At 39.6% G+C, this 27,840-nt stretch overlaps 1 protein-coding gene across 3 annotated transcripts in view; it reads right to left on the bottom strand.

Moving 5' to 3' along the window:
• Positions 1-27,576, bottom strand: part of ARID4A (AT-rich interaction domain 4A) — a 47,553-nt gene extending 19,977 nt beyond the window's left edge. For 2 of the 3 annotated variants that reach the window (XM_039553410.1, XM_039553411.1), the window contains exons 1-11: positions 27,492-27,576; positions 26,818-26,879; positions 25,491-25,601; positions 23,090-23,155; positions 22,075-22,165; positions 12,532-12,611; positions 12,335-12,429; positions 11,627-11,759; positions 10,182-10,261; positions 8,401-8,477; positions 6,792-6,958 (exon numbers count right to left, since the gene is read on the bottom strand). In XM_039553410.1, the coding sequence (XP_039409344.1) occupies positions 6,792-6,958; positions 8,401-8,477; positions 10,182-10,261; positions 11,627-11,759; positions 12,335-12,429; positions 12,532-12,611; positions 22,075-22,165; positions 23,090-23,155; positions 25,491-25,601; positions 26,818-26,823 (906 nt within the window). In that variant the 5' untranslated portion in view covers positions 26,824-26,879; positions 27,492-27,576. Of the gene's footprint in view, positions 1-6,791; positions 6,959-8,400; positions 8,478-10,181; positions 10,262-11,626; positions 11,760-12,334; positions 12,430-12,531; positions 12,612-22,074; positions 22,166-23,089; positions 23,156-25,490; positions 25,602-26,539; positions 26,776-26,817; positions 26,880-27,491 lie in introns of those variants that run through there. The other variant, XM_010396524.4, reaches the window with a different exon arrangement.
• Between the last annotated feature and the right edge of the window lie 264 nt (positions 27,577-27,840).

The following is a 27,840-nucleotide window of genomic DNA, read 5'->3' as shown; positions in this document are numbered from 1 at the left end:
CTGAGAAATGTTGATGCCATAACCTGTGATCACCATCAGGGAGCAAACGGAGAGCTGAAATTCCCAGCATTGATTTCCAGCAGGAACCAGGGTAACAGTGCTGCTCTCCAAAACTCACTGCTACTATTCAGACATTTGTGCCCATTTTAGACTGGGCATAAATAAATTCACAGTGATAATTGTTTAAAACCACTTACTAAAGAGAGTTCTGTCTCTCCATTTCATTTTTTCCTATACAAAAAGGGGAAGACTGTAGCCAAAGGTAAGTCCAAGTGAGAGGCAAAACAACATGAAAATTTTAAGCTGCAGGAGTTCAAAACTGAGACCTTTCCTCTGTTCATCCAATACCCACAGCTAAATGCAACATGAGAAAAACTTTTTCATTTCAGGATGAGAGGCTGAATTTAATTTAAATGAAAATAAATAAAAATCTCCAAGATGCCCCTTTTCTAACTAAAAGATTGAAATTTTATGCATTTGAGATTTTTTTCCTCCTTTCTGACGAGCAGGCCACATCCATTAGAGAACACTGTAAATGGTAAAACAATAAAATCAACAGTGAACATTATCTTTGTATAATGGACATGTTCCTTTCCCAACTCCATTTCTTACTTCCTTCCAAGCAACACTATCAGCATTCATGTATTTTCTAAAACTCTATGCTAAGAACCATGAAGCATACAGAAAACGTGTAGAACTCTTGTAACTGGTTTTGCTTCACTTGGTTTCGAGCCACCATGAGTTTTGCTTCTGCCCTTAGCATGATTTTAAACAAGAACGTGGCTCTGTTATCTTGACTCATCATTTACTCTACAGAAAGATGTTAAAGCTTCTGTGGGTGCCAACCTTTAGGGCTGAGTGGGAGCACAAAGGATGAAACAGTTTCTTCTACAAAAGAAAGAATGAATCTCTACCTACAAGCACGTACACCCTGAACTCAAGCAATACGAGGTGGAGCTACCAGGGACAGATCTTTCTTTCATGTTATAAATAGAATGACAAGACCATAAATGCTTCTGTGAAAGAAATGCAGGTGAAGAGGAAGAACAGCACACACAGGATTTGGAGTTCAGAGGAGGAGATGATCAAGACAAGCTGCCAGAATTACAGTTAATGTAATTTTGTTGCTTCAGAGTACTTCAATGCGATTTCATCACTTGCACATTTGCTTTCTAACGCCAAGCTTGAAAACTAATTAAGGAAATGACAAGAATTAAACTGATTGCAACAAGTTAAGAGATTTAAACCACGTGGAGATGAGAGTGGTCTTAAAATGTTAATTTGTACCAACAAGAACCAGAAATTCCACAAACCAACAATGACTCACTCCAGAGCTGTGCCTCAGTTTGCAACTTCTCTTGGAGTGACATTCTGAGAATGCCTGTTTGTATAAAACTGTGAGCAAGAAAGTCTTTAAAGAACATTTTTGCATGGTATGATGCAGGCTGTGCTTCACAGTAGCCAGAACTCCTACAAATGCACACATGCATGAGAAGGAGGATTAGCTAATCAATGTTTAGCTATTTTTAAAGGCTATTCTGTGCATTACACATCACAGCTGCTCAGGGGGTTTTATATATATAAATAATATAATCTTAGAATGGTTTGGATTGGAAGGGATCTGAAAAACCATCTTGATCCATCTCCTGCCATGGGCAGGGACACCTTCCACTATACCAGGTTGCTCCGAGCCCCATCCAACCTGGCCTGGAACACTTCCAGGGATGGAGCAGCCACAGCTTCCGTGGGCAACCTGTGCCAGGGCCTCCCCACCCTCACAGGGAAGAATTTCTTCCTAGTATCTAATAAACCACTTCTTTCTGAATATCACCCTTCATTAACTTTGAAATTACTGTTTTCCTGTACTTAACTTCTAGAGTCAGCTATTTCCATGTTATTTTAAAATACAAATAGGTTGCAACAGACATGGAAATTTGGTTTGATTTTATATGATCTCCCACAGTTACTTAGAGCAAAGCCTACATGGGGAACAAGAATTATCTTGAAGCAAAATGTACATATTGTAATAGTTGTCTACTAATTATTTGTAGGAATTTCAAGCCTCCTAAAACACATCATGGATTTCTCATCCTTCCTTTATGGACTTAATGCTAATAAAATATATGGTAACAACTTATCATGAGAACTGAAATCCTCGCTTATTTGCAGAATAGGAACATTGGAAAATGCCTCTGGCATCTTCCCTTTTCAAAGATGTAAAGCAATTGTGACTGATTTTTTTGATGCCGTTGTGATGCAAGAACCTTAAAAACGTTAAATGAACATACCCCGTTAAACATGCTACACACATACATCCTCCAGGTGTCTGTCAGAAATAAGCCAAAAAGAAAATCCCTCTAAGCAAACACCTGGATGTGCTACAACTCTTCCCTCAATGAGCCATGGAGACCAGCTAGCTGGAATTTTTTTCTGAAGAAATTCCTTGCCTTTACTCTGGTCTTAAGTGAATGTATCTGTTAAGAATGTATACTGAAAAGATATTTCAAATAACTGCATGTTAAGATCTTGATTCTAATGGAATCAAAATGGCTCACAGGGAGACTGAGAGTCAAAACCAAATGTTGTTTACACATCCCCTTGTAAAAACAGGGAGTATTTGAATATTTAAGCTTGAGAAACAAACGTGATGGATTGCAATGGATTCCACAGCTTCTCCTACCAGCACATTTACCTGTCTAGAATCCTTTGCTTCACTACGTTATGTTTAGATTAGATTCTTCTTTCTTCTTCCCTGACAAAACAACTTAAATACAAGCAAATACAGTACTAGATACAACCTGTTTTGAATAAAAATCAGGTAATGTTCCAAAAGCTTTTACTTCTATGTGGAGATACTGGAGTTAAGATTTTCTCTTTCCTTTTAGCTGCAGTGCATTGACAGCCAAATGTACCCTCCAAACACAGTTAATTATCTTATTCTGACATGTTGAAGACTGGGTAAGAACCAAAAGCAATATCCAGATTTTTATCTGGAGTCAAACTAACTGAGTGATTCTTGTAATCTTCATTCGATCAAGAATTTTTTTGTATAATACCTCTAGAGTTTTTCACTTTTTATGAAATGCATTATTAAAACCTCAATTGTTAACAGAAAATAATCCTGAGTTGCACCATGTATTACCAAAATTCCAACAATTTGAACATGCTGAGTAGCTCTGTGTAATGCAATCCCTGTTAGAGTCCATGACAAGCAATTTCCACATTGTCCTCCTTCCCAGTCAATTGTGGACCACACAAGTCACTCACCACGGATGAGGAGGAGAAGCACCAAGCCAACACTAAATTTGTTCCCCCTCCTTAGCTTACAAAAGCTATGTAAAGCCTGGAAACCTGGTAGTACCAATTCTACCACCTCTTAAAGATGGTATAAAAGGCAACACAGTTAGGAAGACAGTTTCCGTCAAAACAAAGTTGCAGATTTTTAACCCAGCCACTGGAAAAATGGCAGGATCTAATGTCACCAGCTACAGCAGATCTCTCTGCTCCATTATCATTATAAAAGATCCTACTTCAGAAAAATAGGATCCTTTCCATTCCAGAATTAGACTTTTCTGACTGACTTTATCCTGTGATTACATATTAAGTAGGTCTGTGTCCATTTGATTATTTAATGATGGCCTATCATGGCTGGGCAGCAGCTGGACAGGCCCTGACAGCAAAGCTGCTGTGCATATCAAAAGATGGGAATGGGGGGAAACAAAAAGGTGTTTTTAATAATCTCGCTCCCATCTCTAATAATATAACCAATTACAGTTCTAAAACAAAAAAATCCACTGAGAATATTCTGGGAGAGGATGGACAGAAGCTATTTTTGACCTTGATTAATAAAAGGAAGCACTCTAGAAAATGTAAAATTTCAGTAATTCAGCATCTGTAATCAAATACAGGCAAAAACCCTCCAATCATTCACTTGTCGATTCTCTCTGCAGCCACTATTACTGCCTCTCTAGGGGAAAAGAAAATAGGAATTCCTTAAATTCCCTAAATGTTGTCTATTGCAATATCTAGCACGGCCCACAATTAAAAATATGTATTCTAACAGCTGAATCGAGAATTTGATTTAATGGGCAATCATGACAGTTCTGCTCTGACATTATCTAAAAAGATTCATATCTACCCTCTGCTACACAGCTCCAGCATGAAGATGCTCACCTTACATGCCTACTTGTCACCTGGAAATAATGGATTCCACAGCTTCTCCTATCAGCACATCCACCTGTCTGGAATCCTTTGCTTCACTATTTTACATTAACAACATTCTTTAAAAATAAATCTCTATTTCTTTTACAGGCATGCATTTTTTTATTTTTTTTTAAACCACCAAGCTTCCCCCTCCCCCTTCTTTGTTTGAAACACACACCACTTTATGCAATAGGCATGAAAAACGATAATAAAAACGGATATTAGAAAACTAGTATGGCAATCCTTGATTTTCAGTGACTGATACTCTGCAATTTTGATCAGTGTTAATACAGACAGAGCAATAGAGACTGCAACAGTTCACACCCTGCAAAATGTGGCCTATTCAGTCTTTTTCACTGCAAACAGAGGGGAAAAAACCCAGAGGATTTTTCATTTCTGCACACATTTATCTTAGATTTATCTTATCATACCATTATTCCCATACAGACATCTACCCCATTTTCCAAAACACTGATATCAAAGCATAAAATTCACACCTAAAAATAGATTCTTATTGTCTTTTTTTTTTTTTTTACCTGGAAAGATCTTCCCTGGCTGCAAGCTCCACCAGACAGTTCCCAGATCAGAAACCCAAGTCAAACCCCCATCCCCAACCACCACGCTCACATCACCGATTAAAGCACACGATCCTTACCTAGGAGCTGCATTCTTTCAAACGTAAAATGGTTTTACTTCCTTTCTATCTAATCTGCCCACTGCCTGGACATATTTTCAGCCTGACTTCCAAATATTCGCTCGCGCTCGCTCTCTCCCCGCGCGGCGGCCGCAGTTAACCGGCATTACTTACATTCTCTTTCGCACACACCCCAAAAAATTAATAAAACGAAACAGTAATACTAAGGAGAAAGCGAGGCATTAGATGAAAGGCAGAAGGAAGGGCCAGCCCATCTCCGAGCCCCCGGCCAGCCCCGGCTCCCGCGGCCGCTCCCCGCGCCTGCGCCGCGCCCGCTCCCGGTTGCCCTGGGAACGCCGAGGCCGCCGCCAAGCGCCATCGGCCATTCCGGGTGGGAAGGGAAGGGAAGGGGAAAGGGAAGCGGCGTTTGACCTTCCTCCCAGCACACAGACCGCGCTTGGGGTTTGCGGTTTATGTTTTCACGGTGTATTGAGAGAATGGCGCGGTGGGAAAACCAAAAAATCCCGCAGTGCCTCCCTTCCCCCCTCCCCCCACCTCCGCCCATGCTTCTAAATCCAACATCCAGGTTACAACCAGGGAGCAGAAATAGAAGGGAATTCTCTAACGACAGTTTTGATGGCACGAAGAAACTGGCTAACTTTATGGAAAAGGAGCCACTTAAAATATTCCAATGCAGAAAAAGCATTTTACTGTTCATATGAGAATCATAGAATCACATTCCATGATTTGGGTTGAAAGGGACCTTAAATATCATCCAGTTCTAATTCCCTGCATGGAGACACCTTCCACTAGACCAGGGCACTCCACACCCCATCCAACCCGGCCTGGAACAATTCCAGGGATGGGGCAGCCACAGCTTCTGTGGGCAACCTGTGCCAGGGCCTCAGCACTCTCACAGGGAACAAATTCTTCCCAATGTCTAACTTAAATCTCTCCTCTCTCAGTTTAAAACCATTTCCCCTTGTCTTATCACTCTGTGTCTTTGTTCAAAGTCCCTCTCCAGCTCTCTTGGAGCCCCTTTAGGCACTGGAAGGGACTCTCAGGTCTCTCCCAGAGCCTTCTGCTCTCCAGATGAGCACCCCCAGCTCTCTCAACCTGGCTCCAGCCCTCGGAGCAACTCCCAACAGGTCTCTCCTGTGCTGAGGACCCCAGAGCTGTACAAAAAGCTCCAGTGGGGTCTCACGAGAGCAGAGTAAAGTGGAGAATCCTCTGTTTGATGCAGCCCAGGACACGTTTGGCTTTCTGAGCTGCGAGTGCTCGTTGCTGGCTCACGTCCAGCCTGTTAACCATGAGAACTCCAAGTGCTTCTCCACAGGGCTGCTCTCCATGAATTCCTCTCCCAATCTGTACATGCCCCAACACGTTAGACAAAAAGTCCATCCACCACATCATTCTATGATTCCCAACCTAACACACAAGAAGGTCAGTCCTGTACTGCTCTAAACAGCATTTACTGCCCTGTGAATTAGCTCACAGTTTCAGTCAACCTCCTGCTTTTGAAATTTTTGTCTTTTTTTTTTTCAAATCACACTGTTTTCAGAAAAAAGTTACTTTTTATATAACCTACATAACAAAGGAAAATACAAAAGAAAAATACAAAGATACTGCATTGAAGGTGGAACTACTACTATTAGGGCTCAACATAAGTTTTTTGGTTTTGCCTTTTCTTTTGACCCAGAACTTTTCACTCTTCTCTGCCTTGAATTCCTAGTTTCTGAGATTTGTCTCCAGTTTCTTCACTGGGTAACAGGAGACAAGTTGCCACTGCTCACAACTCCGAATAAACACAACTGTAGCAGAGAGAAGATGAACAGGTCTGAAAAGACACTGAAGTGAGCTAAGTCTGAGAATAATATATTGGAAAGTGCAGGATTTTCAGGCAAGCAAGTTATTAAATTATCCCTAAAAAAAATGACAAATTGTCCAGACTCACCGCTACTTCTTCAGTTTTCTCTTCTCTTTTTTGTTCCTCTTCATCAGTTTCTGCAGCAGCTCCATCCTCCTCATCACTACTGGAGGACTCCAGAATTTCACTGATGTCCATTTTCCAGTTCCGAGGAACACCCCTGGTGCTGAGAAACGTGGTTGCCTCCTGTAGCCCTGCAGAAGAAAGGGCCCTGGCTTTACCTCATCTGCAGCATTCAGAGTCACAAAGCAGTTTTTATTTCCTTTTCACCTTCTTGTAAATCACAACACGAACTTAAATGCAATGAATAAATCACAGATCAAGCACCAAAGGCTTACTTTGCTCTTTCCAAAATATCATCATGCCTTAGATTGAAAAAAAAAAAAATAAAGAAAACAAACCACTGCCTAGAGAGATGTGACATTAATGTCTGGAACAGAGGAAAAACATATTAGTGAGCAAAGGAGTGATGGGACAGGCACAAATCACACATGTACAATTGTAATACCTCAAATTCTTTTCCTTGAAGAGGTGCTCTAAGGGTGGAAAACAACAAAGCAAAACAAACCCAGATAACCCCAAAATCTGCCCCTCAGTCACAATAAAAGATTTTAATAAAGGAGCCAGAAAAACACCCAAAAGAAGAACATACTGCAATGAACTGCTCAGTGTTACTGGAGAAGAAAAGGCACCAGTTTTTAACACTGCTGACAGAAAAACCTCCAGACATTGGTCTCAACTCCTGGTTTTTTTTGAAACCATTAGTACCTTTGGTTCCAAAATATTCCCTTGTAGCAAGGAACGTCACAACCCAATTATGTTCTGCACACAAAGGGGAAAAAAGTCCCTTTCTTCAATTTATCTCAAACCTGGCATCTGCTATTTTTTTTTGGCTGTTCTGAAGTTCTTGTACTGTGAAACAGCTATTAAGAACAAAGTAGAAGAGAAATCATTTAATATTAGACATATCAATCAAAACTACCTCAAGCTTTCATTTGAAGCATTTTAAATCTTGACTTGTTAAGGAGCTGCTCCACACCTTTACTCAAACCAGATACTGTTGTTGTTGAGTGGGGACTTTTTTGTTGCTGGGTGGCATTTTTTACTCTAATTTTTAATAAATAAAATCTAAGCATTTCTCTTTAACACATTTCATGTTTTGATGGATTGTGGTATCCATGTCATCCATCCATCAAATTCTATAACTGTATTTTTAAATTAAGTATTAATCACAGACTGTTGTTGTTATGAAGTTTACACCTTGCTGTCTGAGTATCATTAATGTAAATAGTGTTTTGAGCAATAGCACAAAATTTTAGCATTAGGAGAGGTAACTATATATTCCATTGCTCACTGACATTTCAAACAGACTACCCTGAAAATATTCTATTCATTTTCCACAAATTGGGACTGGATCAAAATAATAAAAATCAAATAAAGAAGATTTCTACTAGGTGGTATTTTAATAAGGCAGCAACTACATCTGAAGTTTCTCTAATTTATCCCATTTAAAAAGGTTTGCAAAATATCCAAGAGCAATTATCAGAAATGAACAAGTCATCATTTTTCTGCAAATGGTAAAGAACCTTTGTATGAAGTTACTTCTTTTAAACACCTTGAATTGATTCTAGCTTACCTTTTCTAGGAGAGGACTCTGATTTTGGTAAGTTTTGAAGATCTAGTTCCTTAATGTCTTTTCTTGCTATTGAGTAACTGTAAAAGAATAAGGTTTTGTGATTATTTTTACATCACAGAAAAGCCAACATTTGACATAGAAAACCAGGAATTTCTAAGATTTTCAAGTTTTAGTGCTCATTTGCAAGACCCTTCCTAACAACTAATTGCATAGGCACCTGTTATTGTAGGTCCTAATACAAGAGTAAGATACCCAGGGTAAGTTTCCAACCTGTCTTTGAAATTCAGGCATTAAAGTATCCTTAAATAATAAAGAAAAAAATTGTAAATGTTCTTTATTTTAAATGCTTATCTGCAAAAATTTGCAAAGGTAAAACACATAGGCAAAAATAATTTTCTGAACTGAAAATATTCACAAGAATCAACAGCTGCTCTCCAAAACAAGGATCTAGCTAAGAGGACAGAAGCAAGTCCTCTATTTTCAAAATGCCTTTTTACTAGTACAGAACAACAGTGAAGCCAATTCACAGATTTGCATTGATAGACAGTTGATTCTAATTTTTGAATTACAGAAGTGTTCTCACAGCAAAACGTATGGAGGTTGTTCTGTTCCAAAGCCATACTGGATATCCAGTCACTGAGTTACAAGAGAAATCCTAACCAAACTGCAGGGAAAGCCTTACAAGTGAGTTAGTCTAATACTTTTTTTTCTTTTTTCCTTCTTCTTTTATTATTTCGGAAAATCTGGAGTAAAACCTCAGGAATCAGAGGCTGCCATTTTCTGAAGATAAAGCTATCATGCTATGGGGGGGGCAAAAAAACCCAGAAGTGAAACAGAACAGATCTAGATGTTTTACCAGTAACATTCAACCTTCAGTATAGAAGGAGCCAGGCTTATCCAGAAGGCTGATGATACAGGCCTACATTAAGAGGCCAAAATGAACTAAGTCTTGCAACCTACTCAAAATCATGGCTATCAAAAATCAAAAACTGCTCACTTTGAAAGAAAGGAGGGTGACAAGCAGCCTTTGGCAAGGAAGTTTTTAGTTACAAGACATTGACACAGATACAGTGCAAGTACAATGAAGAGAAATAAATGGGAGCAGCCATTAAAAAAACCCCAAAACCCAGTCTTCATGCTCTTATGAATATATTATTCCCTAAGTAAGATACACAACTCCGTCCCTCCCTCCTCCCTCTCCCTTTTGGAGTGGAGGATGGACTAACAGGACCTTTCTTTCTTTTTGCAGGAATATTATTCAGATTCTGCAAACAATTTAATTAACAAGTCTCTTAAAAATCTCTTTTCTATTAAAAAGTAGATTAAACCCTTATAAACTACCTAAACAGCTATGAACATCTGGGCACTGGAGGTAATGAGAAAGATACCCACGCTACTACAACAGACACCCATAAAGAGGGTAATTTAAGGCAGTAAGGGAAATAATTAAAACCAAAACTCACACTTTAAAGGACAGAAATGATTTAAAGTGTAAACACCTGGATGTTTTCGCTTTTTCAAGTTGTTGATATTTTAAATGAAGAAGCACCAGAAACTTTCTTGATTCAATGAATTCTTGTTGTTACACATAATGGAAAGAAGGGTGAGGAAGCACAGAAGGAGTCAGCTGGAAATAGATTGTGAACGCCAAATGTGTCCATCCAGCATTACAGAAAATTGTACCTTTTCCTTTTGGAAGAAATAATGTCTTCAGGAGCAATATGTGATTAGTTTCCCAATTCCCTCCCACAGACATCTAATCAAAGTGAGCTATCACTTACAACTTGGAATCTGCAAAGGATCGAACTAAACACTGGTCCTTTTTCACGGTGACGTCGTCATTGCAGCTCGGTGACACAACCTGAAGATTCAAATAAAACATTCCTTTATCAAAAAAAAAAACAAAAAAAAAGCTGATCTTGAAAGGAAAGAAATACAGACTGCAGGAAAACAGCTGTTTTCTGTTTCTTCTATTATATTTCCAGTATTGGGTAAACAAACCTACTTCAATTTATACTACTACAGCCAACAACAACAAATTTCAAGAAGTAATTTACCCCAAACTATTGACTTGTTATGTACAAGCCAAAAGTTTAAAATTTCATTTGGAAACTCAAAACTAATCTACTGAGGTCACATCACAGGACCCTGTTCCTTCACTCTGGTTTTTTTATTCTTGTTCACACATTTTAAAAGCATCTATTTAAAAAGTTACAAACCCATTTATTTTATACCAGTTTCTCATTTTTGGCATTTAAACTGAGAGATAAGTTGGGTTTTTGGTTTGTTTATTGAGGTGTGGATAACATAAACCACTCTGAAAACCTTCCACACATCCTTCCACAATGGTTTCATCTCTAGGTCTAAAAAAAGTGATAAAAATGCATTTGCAGTATTTGTATTACCACTAACAGAACAAGTTTGTTTTGCTCTAGATCATGTATGAGCAGAAAATGTTAAATGCAAATATATGACCTCCAGGAACTTAATCCACCAGTTAAGAACAATGTTAGCAAGAATCTGTCATTAATAAAGAGAACTACAACCAGAACATGTACAATACCACATTTTAAATTGAGGTATATACAGGTGGATAAGGCAGTGTCAATTATTCACCCTACATTACACCATGTCTGAAAATACCAAAAAGTTTTCTGCAGAATGCAACTTTTAATAGGCACATGTCAACTTTTCTATGTGTATCAATGAGATGCAAAGAGTCTACCTTACAGTACAAGTCTACTTGGACTTGGACTTATTTAATGTATATTTATTATCAGCAATGGCAATGAACACCTTTATCATTTAGTGACAGTCAAATACAAATAACCACCAACATCTGCTCCTAGAGTAACTGACCACTGGTGCAAATGCAAGCATCAAGGAAATGAGTATTTCATAAAACTGTAAGTCTAGGAGAAAAGACAATTACATTTAGAAAAGAATTAAAATCCCACTGCAATTAAATTCATAGATCTAGATCCTCTTAAGTGCTCGGCAGTGCAAGTCCTAACATATTTTATTTTTAGAAGAAAAGTATCATTACACACTGATCATTTTGTAAGCAGTTCTAAAGCACTTTAACACCATGAAACAGTAACTTACACATAAATGTTAATCTCTGCTTTCCTACTCTTCATAGATACTGCAAAACACTTGTATTTTTAGCAATGGGAGTAGAGCTTAGCCTGACTACATTCACAGCTTTGCTGTAAAAGGAACTCACCAAAGCTGGGTACCAGTCTGCCTTCTCTGAATTAGAAGTCACACTCACAACCTTGCCAAGCAATTCATCATTGAGGCGCCTTTTATCTTCATCCTCTTCTTCACTACTTTCTTCTTCCTTTTCATCTTCAGTACTAAATTATCAAAATGTACAATATTTTAAAGTTTATGTCTTAAGTTACTACTTGAATGCACAACCAGATTACAAGCAGATTTTTCTTTCTATTTTGCAAAGTTTCAAAAACAAAGTTAGAATTTTAAGAGCTGAAATTGCCTGAAATACACTTAAATACTAAGTGCACTTTGTAAGAGGAATTCAGTAGAAATTCTTTTCAAGTAGTAGTATTTCACAACAGCATCATGTTAGAATTGCAGACATGACTCAGGTTTTGATTGTGCACAAACATGAAGCAAAGAGAAATGATCTCTACCCCAAAAATTAAAACGCACCTTTTTTTTTTTTTACTGTGCATATAGTAGTATAAAGAAGGTTTAAAAGCCTATTATGTTTCCTATTACATGAAAGAAGCATAAATGGCCTTAAGGATACTAAACCTTCAATTTTATAATATTGCTAGCATATGACCATGTCTATCAGCTTTGCACACAATTCAGGTGATAGAGCATTCAGAGTATTGCAACTTCAATGGGACTGCCTCAGGTTTAGCAAAGGGCACTAAATGAAAAACAGAACACTGTCAAAACTTACACAGGAAGAGAAGATCTTCTCCCTCTATTAGATTTCTTCCCAATAACTGGAGTTCCAAAGTGCTCTGGATTGGTTAGTGGCAGTTGATCAAGTGTCTACATGGAAAAGGGGGAAACAACATTGGTTTGCAACATCTTATTATAAAAAAGGTATTAATTAACTACTTGGTTGTGATTCCATGTCCACCACTGTCTTACCTCGCTTTCTGCAAAGTGCCTTTCTCCCTTCAAGCATAATGAAGTTCGTCTCAAGGTCCTTTCATCACCATCATCAAAAACTAGGATGAAGCCAAGAAAACACATCAGCACAAACTGATCAGATCTCAATCCCAAGTCTACTGTTTATCTCACAATCAAGAACATTCTCTAAAACATGACTTTCAAGCCTCTATTCACTCATTCTTTAGTTCACAAGCAAAAGGAAAGTCAGGATTCAGTCCGCAAATAGATTTTCACACAGAGATTCAAGCCAGTACAAAGTAAGGCTTTGGATGCAGAAGTCTCTCCATAATTTAGACATCCTTCTTATCAACACAACTGCACATTTCAAACCAAAGCCCCTGGCTGCACACCAGTTACTATTACCTAGCAATCTTTGGGGTTTGTTTAGTTTTGTGGGGTTTTTTCCCACCCTATCCATTTATTCCTTATTTATACCTCTATTTAATATGGTACCTTTTCATTCTCCCTCTTGCTACGAGCAATCCCACAAAAAGACAGGTCAATGGCAAGAAAAACAAGTGTCTGGTAAGTTTTTGCTACACTATCAATGCTGTCTTACAAACAGATACTGGAAACATGCAATTCCAAGCCTGACCACTTTATAAGGAATAGTCAGTACACCTCCTGCCTGCTGTGTTAAATCTCATGAATAGGAAGTTCCATCAATTTCCATCAATACACAGCAGAAGCAAGCTGAAATGCTATGAGGCTACTACAAGCTTTGCCTGAGAAAGATCTACTCTTCAGTTTAGTTAAAACCACTTCATGAAAATTTCCTTGAAGAGAAGGAAAGCAAAGTTACCAATTCCCCCTGACTCCAAAGAGCAGAGCCCAGGTAGCTGCAGGCTGGAATCCCAGCAAGGAACAAGTTTATTTGTATGTGGTCAAAGTGCAAAACACTGCTCTATAATTAAAACTACTTGAAACAGGCTTTGTCCACTAGGGAAGTCAGTAAGGGGAAAGAAGAAAGTTTCAAGTGTTGTACATAGCAGTATGGTAATTTTGGCATACTTATAAAATTAATTAAGCTGGATAAGATGAGCTTTAAGGTTCCTCCATCTTCAGAGTAAATACTACTGTGGTATGCTCCATATACTCCACTACTGAATTATCTTAATGGCTTAGAACACTTGTACACACAAAGCAACTAACTTTTCCCCATCCAAGAATCTCAAACTACTAAATTTTCACAAATAATCATTTTAGGGGACAAATGGCTGGTGACTGGCAACAGGTAACTTGATTGAAGAAAAGCAACCAGAACCTGATACTTGACACTAGAACTAAACTGCTTCTTTTTATTTATTATCTCCAAAATTGGAAGCTCTACCCATTTATTTAAAGCTAGTCCAGGAGAGGGATAAACCAAGCAAACTATTCATAAACTAGATGACATATACCAGGTTTTCATCCTTAAAAGATAAAATGTTATAAATACTGAAGGTTAATTAAACGCCCTCAGTAAAACAAACTAAACTCAAATTAAGACACATAAGGAAATCATGACAATCTAGAGTAACAATTTATACTGTGGACATGTGCAAAGCACCTGCAACTGCCAGCGTAGCTGCACAGCTTGGAGCAAAACAACTTTACAGAACAACAAACTGTAAAAGAACAGCATAAACAGGAAGATTTCCTTATCTAAATAAGTGATCACTTTATTAAGTTTCAATGGAGAAAGGATAGCACCATTTGTCATACAAAAATATCAATTATTTGAGTTACTAAGGTGGAACCAAGTGAGGAGTCTCTCCAATTAATCATGATGCTTGAAGTATTTCGTAATTGTAGCTACTTCAAACTTGCTTCTCCTCTAGGGAAAACACTTGACTGTGCCTTACTGAAAGGGCAATCAAAAACTCACACTGATGAACTCAGCCCCTTTAAAAATATAAGCTTTTCTCAAACTAAATAGGGCTTGTGGTTTCCATTTCACTCTTCAGAAAAATCTGCTACACCAAAGTACTGTTCATACTCATGTCGCCCTGTGCATGACTTTTTAATTCTAGTCCTAGAAGATTTAAGGGAATGTCTTTCCAAAGCACAGTGTCAAATATTAAGGATTCTGTAAATATAAGCAGTAAGGCAGATGGCAGTTTTTGGCTATGAGATATTTTGAAGCTGCGATAACAGGCGTGTCAGAAGAACTTAATATACTCTAAGCTGCAAATTCATTCCTCTTTTTAATCTCATCCAGAAGCAAGGCTGTTTAACTCTAGTTAAAATGCCTAGAACTAACAATCAAACTAAAAACTTTTAAATTAACACTGAATAACTTGCATTAATTACTTCATTCCTTCAACAGGTTATTGCTACAACTCCAGATTCTTCAAAAGCAGAAACCCTAAAGGTTGTATTCTAGAATCCACTGGGCAGGGAGACAGCAGGAAACAGGAACAGAAGACAAGGAGACATCTCCCCATACACACACACAGTGAAGTCATCAAAGGATGTGTTTACAGTGTCATGATACTCATCTCAAAAGAGGAAATTACAGTCTTGTCTTTCCAAAGAAACAAGTGTAAAAAAGCAGAAGCCCTTTAGGTCCTACTATTGGCTCATCCTGTGGTGGGCAGGGGCTTGCTGGGGAAACAGGGTGCAGCAGCTGATTTCTGGGAAGGGAAGGATACAACTAGCCAGGGAACTGCTCGCCGATACCGAACAGGCAACAGAACAGCGCGGGAATGAAGGGAAGAAAAGCGACATTTCTGCCGGGCAGAGCCCTTTCTTCCAAACATGTTCCTTAATGAGGAACACTGACAGAAGGGGAAAAGAGATGAGTAAGCAGCACAACCTGGAGGAACAGTCTCTGCCATAATGCTTGGTCTAGTCCCAAGAACACAGTCCAATATGCTCCATACAGAGCATATTGAAACAGTGACAGTAAAATGGAAATTTTCAGAATTTTGCTGCACCCCAACCTTGTCTATGATAATAGGAAAGAAACAGAATTGGTTTTTTCCTGTTTGTGAAAATCTACACAACCCTAATCTATGGCAGGAAAATAAAAACAAACTTCCCACCAGTAATCAATACAACACGTCCCAAGAGTTAAAAAAAAATTGACTAAAAGTTGAGTACCTCAAAAATACAGTAAAATGTGCAACTTTAAACTCACTATTGATGAGCTGGTATCTTCCATTTCCTGTCTGCAGCAGACTTGTATATACCATCAGCAAAAATATACTAACCCTGTCTTTACAATAAGTCTGTCTCAACATTGGTTTTCATGTATTTAAATATATAATATTAACAAGTCAACTATCAAAATCATTTTTAGGAACTTGAAAAAGCTTGTCACAAAATACTGCAGATCAGTTTGACTACATCTTATTTAGAAATATATATATAGATATATTATAAATAGATTTAGGGAAAAAAAAAAAAAAAAGGAGACAGAAAAAGGAGAACAGAACAGAACTCTAGAGAGAACATCCTCATAGTAGTTGCAAGATGACTTCCACACAGAGCCACCAGTGTTACCCAGGACAAGGCAGCTCTGTGACACACAAGTGCACAGGGAAAACAACCCTCAAGGCTGCATCTTGCAAACTTCAAATCCAACAAGTTGTGTTACTGCTGCTGCCCAAACCAGGAGAGATTCTACACTGCACTGCAAGGAAACAATTTTGTTTCATTCCCCAACCCAGTTCAGAAACTTTTAAGTCACCAAGACAATGAAATGAAAGTACATACCACAAATTATAGGTGCTCCAGTGTCACTGTGCACACTGAATTATTCTCACTGGCTGCCTGGCAAAGTAGCAACTTATGAACTACAAGAGATGCTATCTATGAGTATCTCGACAAATGTGTGCAGATTTTGCAGATATTTGGGTTTCACCTGTGGAAACAATATAGAAAGAACCAAGAGCTGTGCAGTGCTTGCTGAATGACCTTGTAGACAAGGGCTGTACTACTGATTCATCTGTAAAAGGGCCTAAGAATAAGTACCGCACTGTATTGTGCTACTGAGAGACTACACGACTCAAATTTACTATTTTTTAAACGATTTTAAATGAGCCCCAGTTCCTATTACAAATATATGTTTGAAATATACCAGAAATCAGGGAACTTTGAGAGGCCTTTGAGTCTACTCATAGAAAACTATCACCTCACAGACAAAAGCCTGCTGTCTGAACCTGCTTTTTTCTGAAATGTTAATCTTACTATTGTTACACATAAAGAGATTAGAGAAAAAAAATCCACCCACATCCTTGCTTTCCCTACAGTATTGTTTGTACACAATTTAAAAATATTTTTAACACTCAGTTCACATTGTAACAAAGGTGGTTTTATAACCAAGGGTTCAATTCTGTTGATTTGTAACAAGGTTCTACTGTCAAAATACTATTTTTCAGGACAAAATCTTGCTTCTCTACTCACCTGTTAGCACAAAACATGGTGCTGGTCTTTTTTTCCTAGATTCTCCAGAAAGCAACCAACAGCCACTGCACCATTTTTATGTGCCACAGGTGCACTTAAACAACACATCCCATGGAAAGGCTCTGGGCAAATTTTGAGGGGTTTCCTCAAAATCCATGCAGGCAAATTTTAAAGACAAAAAGAACAAATTTATGGTGGGTCATGGTGGTAGAGAACACCAGTGGAGACAACTGGACAGCTCCCCTGCCACACCTGTGGTTTCGGATTCCTGGATGACACACACACAGCCCAGAGATGATGCTTCTGCCACGTGGAACTCAACAGGATGCTGGGAACTGGTCAGACCAGCCCTGCAGACATGACCAGTGCCTGGCACACAGCACAGGACATGGACTGGTCAAGGTTTGAAAGGACAAACAAACAGGTCTCTGGCATGATGGACTCAGCTGGCTGTGGGGGCACTGAGAGCTTCCATCACCCTTGGAATAAGAGCTTATAGTTGTACAGTACCCAGAACCAAGCCTATTTTTCTTCTTAGCACAAATATCTCCACAAAGCGTCAAAAGAAAACTTCTTTTAAAAATAGGAAAGTTTGACTATAAATAGCTCCTGTTAGCAACCCTGCTCCTGAAGTCCTGGGACATCAATGTTGGTTCATTTGCTGATAAATATCCTCAGAATTATGAACTGGAATTTTCAAAATCCATAGAACATGAAAGATGACTAAAACAAAATCCTCAGTATCTTTAATTTCCATGACCAAACCGCAGTAACCTGAAGTGATGCAGTTGCTGGCTGAGACTATGCTTCATTCCCAGAACAAGCACTCAGGTCTCTTAACTCCTCTCAGAACATACTCAGCATTTCCTGGAAACTGCCACCAGCATTACATGAGAGGAAGAAGCCACCAGCAGAGCTGTGGGACTCACTGAGGTGCCTCACAAGTGTGTCTGAAAGGCGGAAATCTCAAAAAATAAGGAATCACACTCCCTTTCACTCTAAACAGTACATAAAACCCCAGTAACTGACAGCAAGGTCTGCTAGAAACTGCAAAGGCCTCTCACTGTTTTGAGAGTCCCTATTTCCTATTCATTTCAGAGGAAACATTACTGAAAGTTAATACAGGTTTTTATTTCTTTCTTTAGAAATACTTTTCCATTATTTTACCTAGCAAAGTACAAGGCTCAATGTATTTGATCTGTTTTTGTTGAATCTTGTTTGAAGTTGCAGAAATTATTGTATTACATAGTAAGAGACCTAAGCACATACAGATTATTGACCTAAGTTTTGTGAAAGGAGAGATGACATGGGGCAATATAAACCTGGCGATTCTAACAGCAACTCTTGGATGCTTGCTCAAATGAAATACTGTTTCTCTCTTTTATACAGACACTACATCACTTCTAGTTCTGCGCAAAGCGATACAAAAGTGTTTCCTCAAAGTACATCTACGTCAGGATTTCTGTTTTCTGAAATTCTGGTAATGCTTGTAAGACTCCAGGCAGAGTGTGAGAGAAGGAAAATACAACTATGCACTTTGTAAGGTGTGGTCTGGGTTGTGGTTTCTTTGTTTTTCAGTCATTTCAGACATTTTTTCAGTATTTACCTGAAGCATTTTACAAGTTAAGAGAAACAGGTGGATGGTACACTCAGTAAACTGTAACTCAAACCTTGATGTGACAGACCATTTTAATTCTATGCAATTATCACCTAACAATATACTCAGCACTTCAAAAGCATCAATGCAGCACTTTGTAATTTGTAAATTAAGGAAGTTCCGTTTAGGTAACTGCATTCTAAAGACAAACATCATCAAATCATTGAATCACTTTAGTAAGATCATCAGCTCCAGCTGAGCCATTTGTTAACCAAAGAACTTAAACCCCTATTAGTGTCACACCACCTTGGATTTGAGGGCTGCCTTGTGCAGTGGCACTTCCCAGACACTGTTGAACTTCCACTCCAAACAGCTTTTGCTTCTTCAACTACTTACACTGAAAAGCTGAATTTCAAAGGTAATTTCAAAAAATATTTCCAAATCACAGCTGAAAAGTTCCATAGGACTACATGGCTAAATTAACATCATTATCATATAAAAAGAGGTCAAAAAGTGACTCTGTTGAAGCTACAATAAAAATAAATCTTTGTTTATTCTGGTACATGAACACCATTAATAGACAGGAGATACTGTTAAAATACACAAACTGATCATAACTGTGACTCTTACATTATAGTGGTGGCAAAGTAGCCTATTATAGCAATATCAGCACTTCCACTGGTTCAATTTATTGACCAAAGCAAAGTCGTTTCAGGTGACTTTTCTACTTTAGAGCCCTACATGAAACAGATAACCTGATATGCAAAAGTGAACATCATCACTTCTCCTTAGACACGCAGGCAGTTTGTTTTGGTGCAAGTTTTTGCACATCTGTACTTAATACTCTGAAAATGTTTGCCTGTATATATTACTGGTTTCACCAGCCAGAGATCAGTTTGCTTTTAGATCACTTAGAAAGAGATGTTAGATAACATAGAAAATAAATAGTAAGGGAAAAGCACAAACAACTGAAATACAAGCTTTCCCTCGTGCTTTCCATCTCAAAATGTTCAGGAAGGCATTTTGTAAACCTGGAGTCTGTTAAATCCACTTCCCTCTCAGCTCTTCAGCTGTGACTGCATCAGTCAGGAAGGCTGTGGAGCAGCACACCCACCAGCTATTAAAAAAACATCCAATTCAACTGTATGCTTTACCAGCAACATAAATATACACCTCATATCTATCCAAAACTTTCTGCAAAGACACAATGGAAGGAGCAGGCAAAAGATAAGGCTTATTTTTCACACGTCAGTATTCCTGTACTCAACCTAGAACGCTTTCCCAATTTTAACTGCAAAAGAACCATGACACAAACTTGGTGATCTGCTTACTCTGGTCAACATTACCCATGCTTTCAATTCCAACAAGCAACCCACCACACAGAACTAACAAATATGTGCCTAATATCTAAATCCAACGTGTTACAATTGTATTTTCATAGTTAAAGTGCCATGTTACAGCTCTGCATGTTCACTTACCATAAGATTATTTAAATCCCCCCTGAGCTCCAAATTTTTACAAAATCCTAGCAGTCTTAACACATTTGCATATGGAAAACATGTTTTATTTTCTCCATTCTGCCTGTCAAAAAGTATTTTTTGGGGAAAGAAAATTACAGTAGTTAATTAATCCATTGGTTCAAGTTTCTGAGGAATTGCACTTTAATAAATGTAAGAAGTAAAAATCATGGCATGCATGATTTATCTCTTACATTACTGGGGAGAGTTCAACAAGTTGTTAAATGTAAACAACAATCCACTAATACAGGGCAGAGCATTTATTCACTGTTCAGATTTCCTGCTCATCAAGTGTAGATTTTTTTTGGCAGAAGTGCACTGCTCAAAAGAAAAGGGGAAAAAAAAGAAAACCCGGACAAAACTCATCCCCCAAACGGGATTTAAAGTTCACGTATCAAATATAAGACGACAAATATGTCCTCTGGCCCAAATTCAAAGAGAATTAGCTGAAAGTGTTACTTGAAAATTGAAATAAGTTTGGAGCTCTAAAATTAAAATGCTAATTCATAAACAATGAAATTGTTAGTGCAAGACTGTGTTTCTTACCACTTCTGTAACAGAATGGTGAACCTCTGAAAAACTGTAAAGAGAAGTTAAAGGCCCAGTGTTCTACCTCGAGTATGTCACATCATAGTACTGAACTGATTTTAAATCTTCTACACTCCAAATTAATCCTGCCTTTCATCCCTGACCTGACATCCAATACAATTTTACAGCAATTTTATAATCCTGAAGAAGGAGGCAAAGAACAGTGAGTTTTGTCAACCAGCTCAGCGTTAAAGCACTCACTAACAATAATCATCATGAAGTGATAAATCCTTCCAAATTATCCACAGAGCTTTATCCTGATCCCACCAATGACAACATAACCTCACCTACTGCAAAGGAATGCTGAATTACTGAAAATAGCTTATTTAAATCTTAAAAAGGGGTTAATGAACCAAAATAATTAAGAGTTCGTGGGACAGAGGACTCCTCAAGAGAGGATGGAAGAATATGAAGTAAAGCTGAATACATTTGGTACACAAGGCAGCTAATGAGAAACACAGAGCTTAAATTTACAAGTACTAATCTCCAAAGCAATACCCAAGAGTAGCATGTACAGGACAATTAACAGGAGCATGTTCCTTCCAGGCAACTACTAGGGAATATAAGGCTCCACTGCTGTAAGAAAGTTGTGCAAAAGAAGGATGGGTGCTTGCAAAGCTCTCTGATTCAAATACTGTCCTTTTTTATTTGCTTATCTACTGTAACTTGAATGTTGCTGACTTTTGTCATTCTGTTTTAAAGCTGTTTCAGAAAAACCTGGAGATCAGAATTATTTAAAATATTCATCTTACAATGAATTCCTGCTCAACACTGACATTTCGCTGACCCTACATTCTGAACTTTCTATTTCAATAACTGAACACCACATGAGCCTCCAACATAAGGAGAAGAGTAGTTTACTATTTCACTTTAGATCATTATTTGAAAATTTTATTAAAGGAAGCAGCTATTCACATTATAAATGAATGTCTCCTCTTTTCTTTTTATTGTGTGGTATGTTAATTCTTCTCTTAAAAAGAAATAGATTCTGCCTTCTGTTGATACAATCCATGTTTTCCTTGTGTACAACCTTGCACACAGTGCAAGGAGGCTCATATTTCAGTCATTCATTTCATGCCACAAGTTTTCAACTGGAAGAATGATTTTACAAGGTTTATGTCTTAAAATCTGCAAAAATTATTCTGAACTTCAGTGAGTGCAACTGCAATCATTACAGGTACATTGTGTCAAATAAAACTTCATTATTCAGCCCTGCAATTACCCATGCTAAAGCCTCCCTGAACATCAATTAATTATTATCCTATTTGAAATGGAAAAGGAATCAAGATGTGGACGACTTTAAAAAAAGTCCCCTCCAAAAACTATCTCAGATCGTGCAATACAAGATGTAATTACTGACATTGTTACCTGTAATAAGAAATATATTGTTCAAAGATTACAGCCCATAAATGAAACATGGCCACTCACCTACAGTGTACCAACTGGCATCCGTCAGCTTGCTGATAACAGCTTCCTGAAAGGATCCATCGGGCATTTTGGTTTCAACCATTGCTCCAACCTGCAACAAGGAGCAGCTCAAGGTTACATGGAAGCCCTCACCCAGAAAATTGAGAAAAACACATTGACTCTCCCAGCAAGCCAGATTTACTTTTTAAGACTCAGTTTAGCCAAATGCTGCTTTGAAAGTTTAGTTACTCAGCAGGTAAGAACAAAGGTCCTTCAGCAGGAAGGCTGAACTGCAAGTAGACACTAAAGCACTAAGAAACTCAGAACATTTAATTCCAGCATGACTTTGACATCTCAAGAAACAGAAGGAAAAAAAACAAACATCCAAAGTCATTAATCCATTACGGATAATCATTCAATTACTACTATTTCTTATCCTTTAAATACAGTTGTACTGTCAGCTAGATCAGAATTTCAGTAGCAGCGTTGGTGCTCCTGTAGGAGCTACAGGGAAAAGACAAATACAAGAAAGATGACCTTCTCTGGAGAGCTCTATTTGCATTCAGTGTGTGTAACACAGCTCTACATTTTAGCACACAACTGTTACACAGAATGAAAATACAAACAAACACATTTTTATATCAAATACATCAACTATTCTAAAACACTGAGTAATTGTATTTACTCTTGTCTAATGGGCTTGAACATGGCTTGGCATGCAAGTTGCTAATTACTTCTGAGAAGTTTCGATGTTTCATTATTTATAAGAACTTTTGCATCTTATGAGAAGATACAAAAATCCCTGTGCAGGCAAAGCTGTGATCAAGTACACTACACAGAAAAGCATAAATAGCCCACAAAGCTACAAAAATTAAGACTAATTCCTCCAAATCCATCTCATCTAAAGAGATGAGCCTCCTTCTGTTGACTTCAATCCTGAAGAACAGGTACTCACCTAAACAACACCAAAATTAAGGAGTTTTAGAAATTTATGTGATTACCAAAAGAAGGCAATATACATATGCAATATACATACTCTTAAAGGTCCTTTCACTTGGTCATCTTGCACTAACTGAGTTGAGTTATCCCCCTTCAAGACCACCTGAAAGATATTCATGAACTTGTTAATATGCATCTGACTTCTTAATAGCACACAAAAAGCATAAGAAAATGTATACATATAAAGACACTATTACCCACATTAAGATTATCAATTAAACAGACTCAAATGTTACCAAACAGAAAACATTTGGCATGGCCAGTTTTACTGACAGGAAGCCCCAGATATCACATTTAATTTTTAATCTGAAACACCATAATTAAAGAACAGGGCAAATCAAACACCAGTCATTCCAAAGCAAAGAAAATACATTTTCAGGTGAGTTTAGAATTTGACACAACCCAGGCCAAACCTAGAATTGGGGTTCCAGATGAGAAGATTAAGCAGGGATTTTTGTTCTCTCTGATTCAATTGCAGCATTTCATTGACAACACTTTGAATACTAAACTACAACTAAAATAAAAACCTCTCTTTATTAAATATGTATCAAAAAATCACCAAACTGCCTGCAATATCAGCATTTCTGCTGCCTTGAGCAAGGGAAAGTCGTTATGGCAAAGATGTGGAACACTACAAATGTGACGAAAATAAGAATCAGTTACAGCATAACTAAACTCTGCTTCTCCCTTTAAAATCCTACATTCTAGAAGGGAACAGTGAGGAGACAGAGTGAACATCAGCCTGTGCAGTTTAATTTTTAAAATTCCAAAATTTCTGTTTGCTTTCAGGAACCAGAAGTTCCAGGAGCTTGCTTTGATAATGATGTCCAGTTTTCTGGCTCCCCCAGTTATCCTCCAAGCAGACTACACTGTAGCTGTATTTATAAACACACCACCAGTTGCATGCCAAAACAGCATTCGGTATTAACACACATTCAGGTTAAAAATGCACTTTATTCTGATATAAAATTTAAAATAAAAATTGCATAGGGATGAATACAGGTTGTCCTCCTCTTCAGGAAAAGGCTACCGGACGTTTTGGACTCTCTGCACTCTTGGCAAGTGTGCCAGGGTGTGCCTACACACTCTTAATTACAGCATCAGGCTTAGCTTGTTAAAACTTCTATTGTTATAATATAATTGAGATCCAGCGACAGGAATTTCCACCAAGTCACAGCAGCCTCATGTAATTCCAAATCTTATCGTGGATAACAGGAACAACTGATTCTAATGAGAAAAAGAAACTCCTACCTATTAACAGGCTAAATACTCTACCAGACCAAAGATGCAGACAAAATCAAGCTTGTCAGACCTGCACACTGCTTCCTACAGAGCTTCTCATTAACACAGATTTCAAAGAACACCACAAGTTTCCCTAAGTACTCATTAAGAACAGGGAAAAGGCTCCAATATCTGAATTACTTTTTGCTATTGATGAAAAGACCTCTGATAAAGTGATACGATCTATATATGTAACTGAAGAGGCTGATGGCTTGTTCTACTCGATCCAAGCATTAAAGCACACAAAAGCTTGAATGTATAGTTACAAAAAGCAGCTTTCACCTCAATTTGTGGGGGATTTTGGGTCAGTAATCCTTTATTTACATATGGACAGCAGACACTAAAGTAGGAAGTGGGAAGATTTTGACAAGACAAAGCAGAACAACAACTTCTATATTTACTTTACTTTTAATTTTAGCTTGTATTTAACTACATTTTGTTCTTGTTCTCACATAGTAGCATTTACAACAGTATTGCAACACCACAATGACAACTTTCTCTTTCGGTTGTTTTGGCAAAATCCCTCTAAATGTGAATGAATACTACGTGCCAATACTATCCATGCACAGAAATTCAGCTACAGGCAGGGTACGCTGCTTTAGAAGCTGCAGCAAGATTCTCAGAACTTAACTATTACCCTGGGCATTGCTAAAACCTGGTCTAAGAAACAAATTATTGCCATCTCTCTTGCTGTTGACTTATTTTGGCATTGCCTCTTGAGTTCCAAACTGTGAAAGTGAGAGTGTCAGTCGGTATGAAACGGAACTTTTGCTTCTGAAGAGGTTGTTCTTATTCCTTATTATTCATGTAAAGCCCTAATCCTCTATTTGTGACATCAAAATTTACTGCTGGGAAACTGATGCATTCGAAAACAGAAGACAAATGCAGTCAGGAAATTAGGAACAAGAAAGCTCATTTTTGTTCCAGCATCCTACTAAAAAATGTAACTAAAAAACAACTTCCCCCTCAAAATAAAGCAAAAAAAATCACCCCAAACCAAACAACAAAACATTAAAAAAAAAGCCCCACTTAGGTGTTGTTTAAAATTCATACAGTGAAGTGATGGACATTTTTTAATCTTCAGGACTAGGATCTCCTGTGACAGCCCTTTCAGCACAATGCTTTACTAAAGCCAGCAGCAGCCTCAGCACACTCACCTTGACTTTCACAAGCCTTTTCACCGTCTTAATCTTTGCCTCGCAGAAGGCACCACGGTACTTGGCACTGACATCAGTCCCCACTGTCAGGTAGGCAGGCTCATCTGCTGCCTGGAGGGAAACAAAAACAAACTTCAGCTCTTATTTATAGCTACAGCTGCATCATTATACATTTAACTTTACACTTAGACTTTCAGACCTGTTGACTTTTAATTGATAAACCGTGACTGTACTTGAGATTGCCATCATAGAGTTTTTCAAAAGGGGAAAAAAAAAAAACAAGAACCCAACAAACAAGTTACAGGAAGTTTTGGTTTGTCACTGATGTTGACACACACCTCCTGTCAATTCATTGTCAGCCTATCCCAGAAATGTTTTTGAGGGTATTCATTGATATTTGGGACATCTCCTTATAAAAGGGCAACAAAGTAAAGGAGTTACTATTAATTCAAGTGGTTTCTATACAAAAGGGAAATATTTCAACTGTGAGAAGGCAATATAACAGACAGCTGTTATTTTTTCAGCTATAAGCAATCCAAGGCACAGATTATTTAAAACGTTTGAGATTGGTGTCATCCCAACACTTACAATTAAGTCTATAACATTCTATATATAGGATTTCTTTCCTGGTGACTAAAAGGAGACCTCTAGAGAAATCTGTTGCAATCTTTCAAACAGCTATTAACAAGTATTTTTCTTTCCTGGAATGCCTTTATCAAAACTTAATTGCCTGTGCATTTTTAAAGAGAAATATTCATCATGTTTTCCTTAATCTGAACTTTAATACTCAACACTTCACTTTACTGTGCTCATTGCAACTGATAAACAAGGACAAAATTACCACATTGAAAATGTCTATCAAGACAGGCAATCAGTGCAGAATCTAAAATAAAATAGGATATGTACAGGTTTGCTTTTTTTTTAACTAGATATTTCCTTCAACTCTGAAGGGAAAAGTTTTGTAAATTACACTGCAATTGTTGAGCCTTTGTACTGAGCAAACCGGCAACAGCAAAGGCGGGACAAAAGCTGTGGTTTTACAAACTTGCCATAGCAGCTGCTGATACAGGAAGCGTTTAAAGACGGGAGCCCGAAGGACAACAACAACAACTCAGAGGCGATGAGGATGTTCCGAGCGCTCCTGCACGGCGGTGAGAGCTTTAAATCACCTGCACCTCGCTGGGGAGCAGGAGCAGCACTCACAGCGCGCACCGAACCCCGCGTTCTCCCGCTGTTGCCGTGCCCAGACGGAGAGCGATTAAAAATGAAATCTCCAGAGCGGCGGGCGAACAGGGCGGCGATCCCCGCTCCCGCCGGAGCCGCCTACCTTCATCTTTAAGGGTTATGTGAGCGATTCCAGCTCCAGGACTTCTCCTCGCACGGGAAACACTGCAAAACAAGAGCGGGGGAGGCTGAGGGCTGAGCGCGGGGCTCCCCGCGAAGGGTGGCGGGGGGAGCCCGGGGAAGGCGGAGGGAGGGACGGAGGGAAGGAGCCGCCGCCCGTCCCGGCCGCGCCGAGGGAGCGCGGCCGCCGCTTCCCGCCGGGCGGCCCCGCGCTCGGTGTGTGTCACGTCGCCATTTGCTCCGCGGGGCTCAGGGGCCGCCGCCCCCCACCCGCCCTGGCCCCCTCTCAACTTTCCGCGGCCCCGCCGGGCCCCCTCCTCCTCCCGGACTTCTGCCTCCCGCCCCCCGGGGCGGCGCCGCAGCCCCCCGGCCCAGGGAGCGCGGGGGCCGATCCCGGGGATATCGGGACAGAGTTGCGGGGTCCCGGTCCCGGGGGTCCCGGTCCGTGAGGGGGGCTGCGCGCGCGCCTGTGCGCTCCCCCAGGGCGGGGGAGGGGGGGCGGGGGGGGGGGGTTTAAAGCGCAGCTCCCGGAGCCGCTCCGCGTCCCCTCCCCCGGGACGGCGGCGCGGCAGCCGCAACTCTGCCACCGCCGCCTCCTCTTCCTCCTTCTCTTCCTTCCTCCTCCTTTCCCTCCTCTTCCTCGCGCGTCCTTCCTACCTGTGAACTCCTCGTTCCGCAGCCCCCGCGCCGCCCGGGCCCCTCCGCAGACGGCGGCGGCCCCGGCTGAGCGCGGCCCCCGCTCCGCCCCCCCCCCCCTCTCCCGCCCCCCTCCCCCCCCCGCGCGCGCGGACCCGCCCCGCACCGCAGCGCGAGCCCCAATAAACAAGCGGCGGGAGCGGGGCCGCTCCCATTGGCCGCCGCCCCGACGCCCCCGCGCGCATTGGGCCGCCGCGGACAGCACCCCCATTGGGCCGCGGCGCGGCCCCGGGCGCACGTGATTGGTGGGCGGCGGAGACCGGAAGGGCAACGGCGCGATGTGATTGGCTCGAGGAGGGATGGGGGGAGG

The sequence above is a fragment of the Corvus cornix genome, chromosome 5 (assembly GCF_000738735.6).
Source record: "Corvus cornix cornix isolate S_Up_H32 chromosome 5, ASM73873v5, whole genome shotgun sequence".
Classification (NCBI taxonomy): domain Eukaryota; kingdom Metazoa; phylum Chordata; class Aves; order Passeriformes; family Corvidae; genus Corvus; species Corvus cornix.
This window is presented reverse-complemented; position numbering and strand designations above follow the sequence as displayed.